General features: G+C 46.6%; 1 protein-coding gene across 5 annotated transcripts in view; it reads left to right on the top strand.

Moving 5' to 3' along the window:
- LOC139581743 (glycine receptor subunit alphaZ1-like) overlaps positions 1-13,366 on the top strand; it is a 92,857-nt gene that overhangs the window by 61,808 nt on the left and 17,683 nt on the right. For all 5 annotated transcript variants that reach the window (XM_071411833.1, XM_071411837.1, XM_071411834.1 and 2 more), the window contains one exon: positions 6,494-6,708. In XM_071411833.1, coding sequence (XP_071267934.1) covers positions 6,494-6,708 — 215 coding nt within the window. The remainder of the gene's footprint in view (positions 1-6,493; positions 6,709-13,366) is intronic.

Here is a 13,366-nt window from a genome sequence, read left to right as displayed (position 1 = left end):
GTAACTACGAAGTCGGCGATCGAGAGCTCCTGGCGGTGAAGTTGGCATTAGAAGAGTGGAGACACTGGCTGTAGGGCGCCAAGGAACAATTAGTCATCCTCACCGACCACAGGAACCTGGAGTACATTTGGACAGCGAGGAGGCTGAATCCACGGCATGCAAGGTGGGACCTTTTCATCACAAGGTTTAACTTCACGGTAACCTATCGCCAGGCTCAAAGAACACCAAGGCCGATGCCTTGTCGCGCCTCTATGATTTCAGGAGAGGGCCCTGCTCCTGTGGTCTGGGACATAGATGTGGAGCTCCACCAGGCTCAAGCGAGTGAGCCCGCACTCCTGAACTGTCCTCCTGGGCGCACCTACGTTCCCACAGGGATAAGGGATCGGCTACTGACATGGACACACACAGCTGTCGCTGCTGGACATCCAGGTATTTCTCGCACCATCCATTCCATCGCTGAGAAGTACTGGTGGCCCACCTTGGCGCAGGATGTCACTCGTTATGTCAATTCCTGTTCCGTATGTGCCCTAACCAAGTCTCCCCGTAATGCTCCAGAAGGGAAGCGCCTACCGCTTCCTGTGCCTCAGCGACCCTGGGCTCATCTATCCATTGACTTTGCAACCGATCTCCCGTCCTCTGACGGTTTCACCACCATTCTGGTGGGAGTGGATAGATTTTCGAAGTCATGTCGTTGAATTCCTCTTCCTGGTCTCCCCACTGCTCTCCAGGTCGCTGAGGCACACTTCCAGCAGGTCTTCCGGCATTATGGCCTTCCGGAGGACATCGTCTCCGACCGTGAACCCCAATTCACACCACGAGTATGGAGGGCCTTCATGGAGAAGCTCGGTGTCACGGTCAGCATCACTTCCGGGTATCGGCCTCAGTCCAACGGGCAGGTGGAGAGGATGAACCAGGAGCTGGGGAGGTTCCTGAGGAGTCACTGTCTGGACTGTCAGGTTGAGTGGGCACGATTCCTTCCATGGGCAGAGTAATTCGCTGCGACTCTCCTCCACTGGGTTGACTCCCTTCCAGTCTGTTCTGGGTTTTCAGCCGGCCCTGGCTCTGTGGACTCCAGGCCAGACCGAGGCTCCTGCGGTTGATGAGTGGTTCCGGCACGCAGAAGAAGTGTGGAGCGAAGCTCACGTGAGACTCCAGCGTGCTGTCCATTGTCAAAAAGAACAGGTAGACCGCCACTGCAGTGAGACTCCTGTGTTCCACACTGGGGATCGCGTCTGGCTCTCTACCAGGATCCTCCCACTCCGACTGCCCTGCAAGAAACTAAGCCCCCGGTTTGTGGGGCCGTTCAAGGTTCTCCAGAGGGTCAACGAGGTGACGTATTGGTTACAACTGCCCAGTCACTACCGTATCTCACCCTCGTTTCATGTCTCCCTTTTCAGGCCTGTGGTTCCTGATCCCCTAGCTGATGCTGTCCCCCACGACACCCCACCACACCCCCCCGGACATCGAGGGCAGTCCGGAGTATGCTGTCAGATCTCTGCTGGACTCCAGTATCTGGAGGGGGTCAGCTCCAGTATCTGGTGGACTGCGAGGGGTATGATCCTGAGGAGCAGTGTTGGGTTCCGGTGGAGGACATTCTGGATCTCAACATCTTCTGTGACTTCCACCTTCGCCACTCGGATCGACCCGCTCCTCGTCCCAAGGTCGTCCTCCTAGTCGGCCACGTCCTGCGGCAGGAGCCGGGCATCAGAGAGGGGGGATAATGTCACGTCTGCTCCTCTCCTCTGGCGTGCGACGTCGCCGGAATTCTAACCACCGGTCCTGGGAATCATCATTACGTGCACCTGGCACTCATCGTTATGATTCACACCTGGACCTAATTTCCTCCTTTGTATAGGTCCCTTCATTTAGTTCATTCCTCAGTTGGTTTTTCACCGGTGTTCATGTTACCTTGCTTCTGTTACGGTGTCTTGTTTCATGTTTGTTGTTTTCATTACCTGCTTCTCGACTCACGGCGTCATCGTTACATCCACTCAGGTTATGGATGTGTCACTGCAACCTTAAAGGTCCTAAATTATATCAACATTGCCCTTGATTCTAAGCAATGTTGTGCTGCTATTTTTATTAACTTGGCCAAAGCTTTTGATACGGTAGACCATTCCATTCTTGTGTGCCGGCTAAGGAGTATTGGTGTATGTGAGGGGTCTTTGGGCTGGTTTACTAACTACCTCTCTCAAGGAGTGCAGTGTATAAAGTCAGAACATCTGCTGGCTCAGCCACTGCCTGTCACCAAGGGAGTACCCCAAGGCTCAATCTTAGGCCCCACGCTCTTCTCAATTTACATCAACAACATAGCTCAGACAGTAGGAAACTCTCCCATCCATTTATATGCAGATGATAGTCTTATACTCAGCTGGCCCCTTCCCGGATTTTGTGTTAAATGCTCTACATCAAAGTAGAGTCCAACAAGCTTTCTCTGCCCTTAACCTTGTTCTGAACATCTCCAAAACAAAGGTCATGTGGTTTGGTAAGAAGAATGCCCCCCTCTCCACCGGTGTGATTACTACCTCTGAGGGTGTAGAGATTGAGGTAGTCACCTCATACAAGTTCTTGGGAGTATGGCTAGACGGTACACTGTCCTTTACTCAGCACATATCCATATCAAAGCTGCAGGCTAAGGTTAAATCTAGACTTGGTTTCCTCTATCGTAATCGCTCCTCTTTCACCCCAGCTGCCAAACTAACCCTGATTTAGATGACCATCCTACCCATGCTAGATCACAGACGTAATATATAGATCGTCAGGTAAGGGTGCTCTCAAGCGGCTAGCTGTTCTTTACCATTCGGCCATTAGATTAGCCACCAATGCTCCTTATAGGACACATCACTGTACTCTATACTCCTCTGTAAACTTGTCATCTCTGTATACCCGTCGCAAGACCCACTGGTTGATGCTTATTTATAAAACCCTCACTCCCCCCTATCTGAGATACCAATTGCACCCCTCATCCTCCACATACAACACCCGTTCTGCCAGTCACATTCTGTTAAAGGTCCCCAAAGCACACACATCCCTGGGTCGGTGCTCTTTTCAGTTCGCTGCAGCTAGTGACTGGAACGAGCTGCGAAAAACACTCAAACTGGACAGTTTTATCTCCATCTCTTCATTCAAAGACTCAATCATGAGTCTTCTCATACTGACAGTTGTGTCTGCTTCACGTGATGTATTGTTGCCTATACCTTCTTGCCCTTTGTGCTGTTTTCTGTGCCCAATAATGTTTGTACTATGTTTTGTGTTGCTGCCATGTAGTGTTGTCATGTGTTGCTGCCATGCTATGCTGTTCTCTTAGGTCTCTCTTCATGTAGTGTTGTGGTGTCTCTCTTGTCGTGATGTGTGTTTTGTCCTATATTTTAATTTTTAATCGCAGCCCCCATCCCCACAGGAGGCCTTTTGCCTTTTGGTAGGCCGTCATTGTAAATAAGAATTTGTTCTTTAACTGACTTGCCTAGGTAAATAAAGGTGAAATAAATAAAATCAAATATTATTCACCAGCCATGCTGCACCGTGTGTACGTGCTTATCTGCTCCTCAATCAAGCACAAACTTTACATTTGTCTCAAGTTTACTAGCAGCAATCTAGTGATTTGAGGAGAGACGATTCCTCGGGCCCACTGCGTCCTTCCTTCAGCGTTCATACTTTGTCCTGTTTATATCCCTTCCCCCCTTTCCCTAGTCCATGTAGATTGGTTCAGACCACATGTAATGTCCCCTTCCCCCTTTTCCCTAGTCCATGTAGGTTGGTCCAGAAACAACATGCAATACTAATCATTGTCGCTGGTGCATTGCAGTTTCGCTCTCGCTACACTAGCTATAATATTGTCAACATAATTTGTTTTCGATCTGTAAATATCATCTCTCTCTTTCTGTCTCTCTCTGTCTGTCTGTCTGTCTGTCTGTCTGTCTGTCTGTCTGTCAAATACACCCCACTATCATCGCGAGACCATCATATCTTATCAGATGCAAAAGCCCTGAAGTGTATCACAGCTATAAATCAATTTCAATGACGCTGTGGCCTCCCTCCATGTCTCCCTCTGTCCACATCCAAAACAATACACTAGGGTTTAACTCTAATTGAATTCAAAGTATTCAAGACAAAGACAGCTGTCTTCAATGACTATGAGCTGAGTTAATGACTTGTCAGCGATCTGGAGCATCAAAGCCACTTTGACAGACAAGACACACCTGGTGCTCACATCACACAGTCAGCATGAAAAGAAAGAGGATACCTTTCATGAGTTTATAATGCCCTCTTTTAGCTGATGTTATGGGCTAATGTCCAAAACGGCACCCTAGTCACCCTAGTGCCCTATAAGCCCTATACTATATAGGGAATAGGAATAGAATTGGGAGGAATCCGTACCGTCCGTTGTGGTGTTTGCTACGCAGCTGTGGTCAGGGAAGTAGATGGGTTCAACCACAACATAACACCTGTCAGCTGTAGTGGGTTCAACCACAACATAACACCTGTCAGCTGTAGTGGGTTCAACCACAACATAACACCTGTCAGCTGTAGTGGGTTCAACCACAACATAACGCCTGTCAGCTGTAGTGGGTTCAACCACAACATAACAACTGTTGGCTGTAGTGGGTTCAACCACAACATAACACCTGTCAGCTGTAGTGGGTTCAACCACAACATAACACCTGTCAGCTGTAGTGGGTTCAACCACAACATAACGCCTGTCAGCTGTAGTGGGTTCAACCACAACATAACAACTGTTGGCTGTAGTGGGTTCAACCACAACATAATACATGTCAACTGTAGTGGGTTCAACCACAACATAACAACTGTTGGCTGTAGTGGGTTCAACCACAACATAATACATGTCAACTGTAGTGGGTTCAACCACAACATAACAACTGTTGGCTGTAGTGGGTTCAACCACAACATAATACATGTCAACTGTAGTGGGTTCAACCACAACATAACAACTGTTGGCTGTAGTGGGTTCAACCACAACATAATACATGTCAACTGTAGTGGGTTCAACCACAACATAACACCTGTCAGCTGTAGTGGGTTCAACCACAACATAACGCCTGTCAGCTGTAGTGGGTTCAACCACAACATAATACATGTCAACTGTAGTGGGTTCAACCACAACATAACAACTGTCAGCTGTAGTGGTGTGTTACATTTGAACGTAGGGGGTACTTTACCTACAGCCACTCTGTCAAACTGATGTTCTCTCCAGGCCTCTGCCTCAGTCTCTTCCAACACTGCAGGGAAATAGGAGGATAATTAAGTTAGGAGGCAATTCAGCACTGAGGCTATCCAGTGGAAAAGGAGCTTGAATAGCCATTTCATTGCCTGCAGTTGACTTTCTTCTTTGTGTTCTTGAGACATGCAGAACAGAAAGATTGGATGATGTGTTACAGTATATCAGTACCGATAACAGTAGATCCATAACACAGCAGCAACAACAGTGAATGATTAGATAATACTATTATAGTATATCATATCATAGTATATCGACTGTATTGTAGTAATAATGCTATAATATATATATTATATATTAGTATATCGACTGTATTGTAGTAATAATACTATAATATATATGTTATACATTAGTATATAGACTGTATTGTAGTAATAATACTATAATATATATTATATCATAGTATATAGACTGTTTTGTAGTAATACTACTATAATATATATTATATATTAGTATATAGACTGTACTGTAGTAATAATAATATCATATATATTATATATTAGTATATAGACTGTATTGTAGTAATAATAATATAATATATATTATATATTAGTATATTGACTGTATTGTAGTAATAATACTAGAATAGATATCATATCATAGTATATAGACTGTATTGTAGTAATAGTATTATAATATGTCATATTTTATCATAGTATAGACTGTATTGTAGTAATATTATTGTAATATATATTTTATTATAGTTTAGACTATATTGTAGTAATACTATTATAACATATCATATTATATCATAGTATATAGACTGTATTGTAATAATACTATTATAATATATAATACTATAAAGACTGTATAGTAGCAATAATATTATAACATATCATAGTATATAGACTGTATTGTAGTTATAATATTATAATATATCATACTATATCATAGTATAGGCTGTATTGTAGTTATACTATTATAATATATAATACTATAAAGACTGTATAGTAGTAATAATATTATAATATATCATAGTATATAGACTCTATTGTAGTAATAATATTATATCATAGTATATAGACTGTATTGTAGTAATAATAGTATAATATATCATATTATGTCATAGTATATAGACTGTATTGTAGTAATAATATTATATTATATCATATTATATCTTTGTATATAGACTGTATTGTAGTAATACAACTATAACATATCATATTATTATATGACCCCTGCTTTCTCCTCTGTCTATGTCCTCTGTATAATACTGATCCCCTGCTTTCTCCTCTGTCTGTGTCCTCTGTAAAACAGGAAAGTTCACTTGTATCGAGGCTCGTTTCCATCTGGAGAGGCAGATGGGCTATTACCTGATTCAGATGTACATCCCCAGCCTTCTGATTGTCATTTTGTCCTGGGTGTCCTTCTGGATCAACATGGACGCTGCACCTGCCAGAGTGGGACTGGGCATTACCACCGTGCTCACTATGACCACCCAGTCCTCCGGCTCCCGAGCCTCCCTCCCCAAGGTGAGACAAACTCCCTAACCCAGAGCTCCTGCTCCTGAGCCTCCATCCCCAAGGTGAGACAAACTCCCTAACCCAGAGCTCCTGCTCCTGAGCCTGCATCCCCAAGGTGAGACACACTCCCTAACCCAGAGCTCCTGCTCCTGAGCCTCCAACCCCAAGGTGAGACAAACTCCCTAACCCAGTCCTCTGGCTCCCGAGCCTCCCTCCACAAGGTGAGACAAACTCCCTAACCCAGAGCTCCTGCTCCCGAGCCTCCCTCCCCAAGGTGAGACAAACTCCCTAACCCAGAGCTCCTGCTCCCGGGCCTGCCTCCCCAAGGTGAGACAAACTCCCTAACCCAGAGCTCCGGCTCCTGAGCCTCCCTCCCCAAGGTGAGACAAACTCCCTAACCCAGAGCTCCTGCTCCTGAGCCTCCATCCCCAAGGTGAGACGAACTCCCTAACCCAGAGCTCCGGCTCCTGAGCCTCCCTCCCCAAGGTGAGACAAACTCCCTAACTCAGAGCTCCGACTCCTGAGCCTCCCTCCCCAAGGTGAGACAAACTCCCTAACCCAGAGCTCCTGCTCCTGAGCCTCCATCCCCAAGGTGAGACACACTCCCTAACCCAGAGCACACACAGATACAGACATGAACACACATACGCATGCATACACAAAAACACAGGTCTCTCACACACACGTCTCTCTCTTACACACACACACACTCTCACACACACACACACAGCCAGCCTGCTTTATAATGGTCAGAGCAGAGAGGCAGCCAGCCTGCTTTATAATGGGCAGAGCAGAGAGACAGCCAGCCTGCTTTATAATTGGCAGAGCAGAGAGGCAGTCAGCCTGCTTTATAATGGGCAAAGCAGAGAGGCAGCCAGCCTGATTTATAATGGGCAGAGCAGAGAGGCAGTCAGCCTGCTTTATAATGGGCAGAGCAGAGAGACAGCCAGCCTGCTTTATAATAGGCAGAGCAGAGAGGCAGCCAGCCTGCTTTATAATGGGCAGAGCAGAGAGGCAGTCAGCCTGCTTTATAATGGGCAAAGCAGAGAGGCAGCCAGCCTGATTTATAATGGGCAGAGCAGAGAGGCAGTCAGCCTGCTTTATAATGGTCAGAGCAGAGAGGCAGTCAGCCTGATTTATAATGGTCAGAGCAGAGAGGCAGCCAGCCTGCTTTATAATGGGCAGAGCAGAGAGGCAGCCTGACTGACTGACTTCAGTGTTGTTTACATTTACATTTACATTTAAGTCATTTAGCAGACGCTCTTATCCAGAGCGACTTACAAATTGGTGCATTCACCTTATGATATCCAGTGGAACAACCACTTTACAATAGTGCATCTAACTCTTTTAAGGGGGTGGGGGGGTTAGAAGGATTACTTTATCCTATCCTAGGTATTCCTTAAAGAGGTGGGGTTTCAGGTGTCTCCGGAAGGTGGTGATTGACTCCGCTGACCTGGCGTCGTGAGGGAGTTTGTTCCACCATTGGGGTGCCAGAGCAGCGAACAGTTTTGACTGGGCTGAGCGGGAACTGTACTTCCTCAGAGGTAGGGAGGCGAGCAGGCCAGAGGTGGATGAACGCAGTGCCCTTGTTTGGGTGTAGGGCCTGATCAGAGCCTGAAGGTACGGAGGTGCCGTTCCCCTCACAGCTCCGTAGGCAAGCACCATGGTCTTGTAGCGGATGCGAGCTTCAACTGGAAGCCAGTGGAGAGAGCGGAGGAGCGGGGTGACGTGAGAGAACTTGGGAAAGTTGAACACCAGACGGGCTGCGGCGTTCTGGATGAGTTGTAGGGGTTTAATGGCACAGGCAGGGAGCCCAGCCAACAGCGAGTTGCAGTAATCCAGACGGGAGATGACAAGTGCCTGGATTAGGACCTGCGCCGCTTCCTGCGTGAGGCAGGGTCGTACTCTGCGAATGTTGTAGAGCATGAACCTACAGGAACGGGTCACCGCCTTGATGTTAGTTGAGAACGACAGGGTGTTGTCCAGGATAACGCCAAGGTTCTTAGCACTCTGGGAGGAGGACACAATGGAGTTGTCAACCGTGATGGCGAGATCATGGAACGGGCAGTCCTTCCCCGGGAGGAAGAGCTGCTCCGTCTTGCCGAGGTTCAGCTTGAGGTGGTGATCCGTCATCCACACTGATATGTCTGCCAGACATGCAGAGATGCGATTCACCACCTGGTTATCAGAGGGGGGAAAGGAGAAGATTAATTGTGTGTCGTCTGCATAGCAATGATAGGAGAGACCATGTGAGGATATGACAGAGCCAAGTGACTTGGTGTATAGCGAGAATAGGAGAGGGCCTAGAACAGAGCCCTGGGGGACACCAGTGGTGAGAGCACGTGGTGCGGAGACAGATTCTCGCCACGCCACCTGGTAGGAGCGACCTGTCAGGTAGGACGCAATCCAAGCGTGGGCCGCGCCGGAGATGCCCAGCTCGGAGAGGGTGGAGAGGAGGATCTGATGGTTCACAGTATCAAAGGCAGCCGATAGGTCTAGAAGGATGAGAGCAGAGGAGAGAGAGTTAGCTTTAGCAGTGCGGAGCGCCTCCGTGACACAGAGAAGAGCAGTCTCAGTTGAATGACTAGTCTTGAAACCTGACTGATTTGGATCAAGAAGGTCATTCTGAGAGAGATAGCAGGAGAGCTGGCCAAGGACGGCACGTTCAAGAGTTTTGGAGAGAAAAGAAAGAAGGGATACTGGTCTGTAGTTGTTGACATCGGAGGGATCGAGTGTAGGTTTTTTCAGAAGGGGTGCAACTCTCGCTCTCTTGAAGACGGAAGGGACGTAGCCAGCGGTCAAGGATGAGTTGATGAGCGAGGTGAGGTAAGGGAGAAGGTCTCCGGAAATGGTCTGGAGAAGAGAGGAGGGGATAGGGTCAAGCGGGCAGGTTGTTGGGCGGCCGGCCGTCACAAGACGCGAGATTTCATCTGGAGAGAGAGGGGAGAAAGAGGTCAAAGCACAGGGTAGGGCAGTGTGAGCAGAACCAGCGGTGTCGTTTGACTTAGCAAACGAGGATCGGATGTCGTCGACCTTCTTTTCAAAATGGTTGACGAAGTCATCAGCAGAGAGGGAGGAGGGGGGAGGAGGGGGAGGAGGATTCAGGAGGGAGGAGAAGGTGGCAAAGAGCTTCCTAGGGTTAGAGGCAGATGCTTGGAATTTAGAGTGGTAGAAATTGGCTTTAGCAGCAGAGACAGAAGAGGAGAATGTAGAGAGGAGGGAGTGAAAGGATGCCAGGTCCGCAGGGAGGCGAGTTTTCCTCCATTTCCGCTCGGCTGCCCGGAGCCCTGTTCTGTGAGCTCGCAATGAGTCGTCGAGCCACGGAGCAGGAGGGGAGGACCGAGCCGGCCTGGAGGATAGGGGACATAGAGAGTCAAAGGATGCAGAAAGGGAGGAGAGGAGGGTTGAGGAGGCAGAATCAGGAGATAGGTTGGAGAAGGTTTGAGCAGAGGGAAGAGATGATAGGATGGAAGAGGAGAGAGTAGCGGGGGAGAGAGAGCGAAGGTTGGGACGGCGCGATACCATCCGAGTAGGGGCAGTGTGGGAAGTGTTGGATGAGAGCGAGAGGGAAAAGGATACAAGGTAGTGGTCGGAGACTTGGAGGGGAGTTGCAATGAGATTAGTGGAAGAACAGCATCTAGTAAAGATGAGGTCAAGCGTATTGCCTGCCTTGTGAGTAGGGGGGGAAGGTGAGAGGGTGAGGTCAAAAGAGGAGAGGAGTGGAAAGAAGGAGGCAGAGAGGAATGAGTCAAAGGTAGACGTGGGGAGGTTAAAGTCACCCAGAACTGTGAGAGGTGAGCCATCCTCAGGAAAGGAACTTATCAGGGCGTCAAGCTCATTGATGAACTCTCCAAGGGAACCTGGAGGGCGATAAATGTTGTTAAAGCCTGTATAGTGGTGATATGATTATTTCAGTGCGAAACTGATTTAATGTGGTGTTTTGATATTAAGCAGTTGTTACATAACTACAATCTCCTTCAGCCCGAGCTACAAACCACACTGACTATTGTCCTAGATGAGCTACAAACCAAACTGGCTATTGTCCTAGATGAGCTACAAACCAAACTGTCAATTGTCCTAGATGAACTACAAACCACACTGACTATTGTCCTAGATGAACTACAAACCACACTGACTATTGTCCTAGATGAGCTACAAACCAAACTGTCAATTGTCCTAGATGAACTACAAACCACACTGACTATTGTCCTAGATGAACTACAAACCACACTGACTATTGTCCTAGATGAGCTACAAACCAAACTGTCAATTGTCCTAGATGAACTACAAACCACACTGACTATTGTCCTAGATGAGCTACAAACCAAACTGTCAATTGTCCTAGATGAGCTACAAACCAAACTGACTATTGTCCTAGATGAGCTACAAACCAAACTGTCAATTGTCCTAGATGAGCTACAAACCAAACTGACTATTGTCCTAGATGAACTACAAACCAAACTGACTATTGTCCTAGATGAGCTACAAACCAAACTGACTATTGTCCTAGATGAGCTACAAACCAAACTGACTATTGTCCTAGATGAGCTACAAACCAAACTGGCTATTGTCCTAGATGAACTACAAACCAAACTGTCAATTGTCCTAGATGAACTACAAACCACACTGACTATTGTCCTAGATGAACTACAAACCAAACTGTCAATTGTCCTGGATGAACTACAAACCACACTGACTATTGTCCTAGATGAACTACAAACCACACTGTCAATTGTCCTAGATGAACTACAAACCACACTGACTATTGTCCTGGATGAACTACAAACCACACTGGCTATTGTCCTAGATGAACTACAAACCACACTGACTATTGTCCTAGATGAGCTACAAACCACACTGACTATTGTCCTAGATGAACTACAAACCAAACTGTCAATTGTCCTAGATGAACTACAAACCACACTGTCAATTGTCCTAGATGAACTACAAACCACACTGTCTATTGTCCTGGATGAACTACAAACCACACTGTCTATTGTCCTAGATGGTAAAACTAACTCAACATGAGGAAAAAAATGCCTTTTTAAAGAAAACAATTTTTGCTATAGGGATTTTCAGATTAAAAAGGAAGAGGGACATTGCATGAGGGACTAGGATTTTATAATTATGTCCTGGAAAAGTATCCTCCCATTTTGCTTGTTGACATTAGGTGATTCATGTTCTCTGAAAAATTGAACAAGTGAACCGTGATTTCTATGCAGTTCAGCTGTCACAATAATGATCACACAGCACAGCTGAGCGTAGGTGCACACAGCACAGACTGCTCTCCCTCTTCCACGCCTCACTGACTTGGTGCGTTAGTGACAGGGAGGGAAGGAGAGGATAGGGGGACATTTTGAAAGGCACCCTTTACTGTGTCATTACTCAACAAATAGCCACCACAGGAAAAGTTACTTTTTGCTGTCATTATTTTCTATCCCCCTGTTGTAGTGCTCTACGTTCAATACAAATAGGTGAAGAAAATGTCCAGCATATAAATACATTTCACCACTTTAAGTGATCTAAGTGCTGTAAAACAACAAAAAAAACACATCAAAATATCTGATCCGGAGTGGAGAAATAGAAATCCCACAATCCAACGGCACCAGGAAAGAGTAAAACAGTAGTCTGCCTCTGTCTGTCTCTGGCTGCTGGTGCCTCATCATTTGAACAATGTCTTGTGAACCATGCATTCTGTAATGCCACCTAAACTGCATTCCAGGGCCACTTGGTCACTGACTTGTCAAATACAGTGAGCTTCAGCTGAACTGACAAGCCAACCCAGTCTAGCTTAAGCCCCATTTCCAGGCCAAAGATGTGGTTTCCATACATCTCTCTATCTCACTGCCCAGGCAGAGCAGAGTCCTGCCAAGCCAACTGACCATACAGACCACTGTGTACTGGACAGTTCTTAGAGTTAGAAGATAAATGTTGTCTTTGTAGCAGACATCACAGGATTATTAGATACAGATACATATATAGATGGCACCAAGGTCAGTTTAATTTGAATAGTCTACAGAATCCTGTTAAAAAATCACCTTCTGTTGTTGTTGGTGTTGTTGGTGTTGTTGTTGTTGTTGTTGGTGTTGGTGTTGGTGTTGTTGGTGTTGGTGTTGGTGGTGTTGGTGTTGGGTGTTGTTGGTGTTGGTGTTGGTGTTGTTGTTGGTGGTGTTGGTGTTGGTGTTGGTGTTGTTGGTATTGGTGTTGGTGTTGTTAGTGTTGGTGTTGGTGGTGGTGTTGGTGTTGGTGTTGTTAGTGTTGGTGTTGTTGTTGGTGGTGTTGTTGGTGTTGGTGGTGTTGTTGTTGGTGTTGTTGGTGTTGGTGGTGGTGTTGTTGTTGGTGGTGTTGTTGTTGGTGTTGGTGGTGTTGGTGTTGGTGGTGTTGTTGGTGTTGGTGGTGTTGGTGTTGGTGTTGTTGGTGTTGTTGGTGGTATTGGTGGTGTTGGTGTTGTTGTTGGTGGTGTTGTTGGTGTTGGTGGTGTTGTTGGTGGTGTTGGTGTTGGTGGTGTTGGTGGTGTTGGTGGTGGTATTGGTGTTGTTGGTGGTGTTGGTGTTGGTGTTTGTGGTGTTGTTGGTGTTGTTGGTGTTGTTGGTGTTGTTGGTGTTGTTGGTGTTGGTGTTGGTGCTGGTGTTGGTGGTGTTGTTGGTGTTGTTAGTGTTGGTGTTGT

Source organism: Salvelinus alpinus, chromosome 7 (genome assembly GCF_045679555.1).
Source record: "Salvelinus alpinus chromosome 7, SLU_Salpinus.1, whole genome shotgun sequence".
NCBI classification, from domain to species: domain Eukaryota; kingdom Metazoa; phylum Chordata; class Actinopteri; order Salmoniformes; family Salmonidae; genus Salvelinus; species Salvelinus alpinus.
Note: the sequence above shows the minus strand (reverse complement) of the source record. Positions and strands in the feature narration are given on the sequence as shown.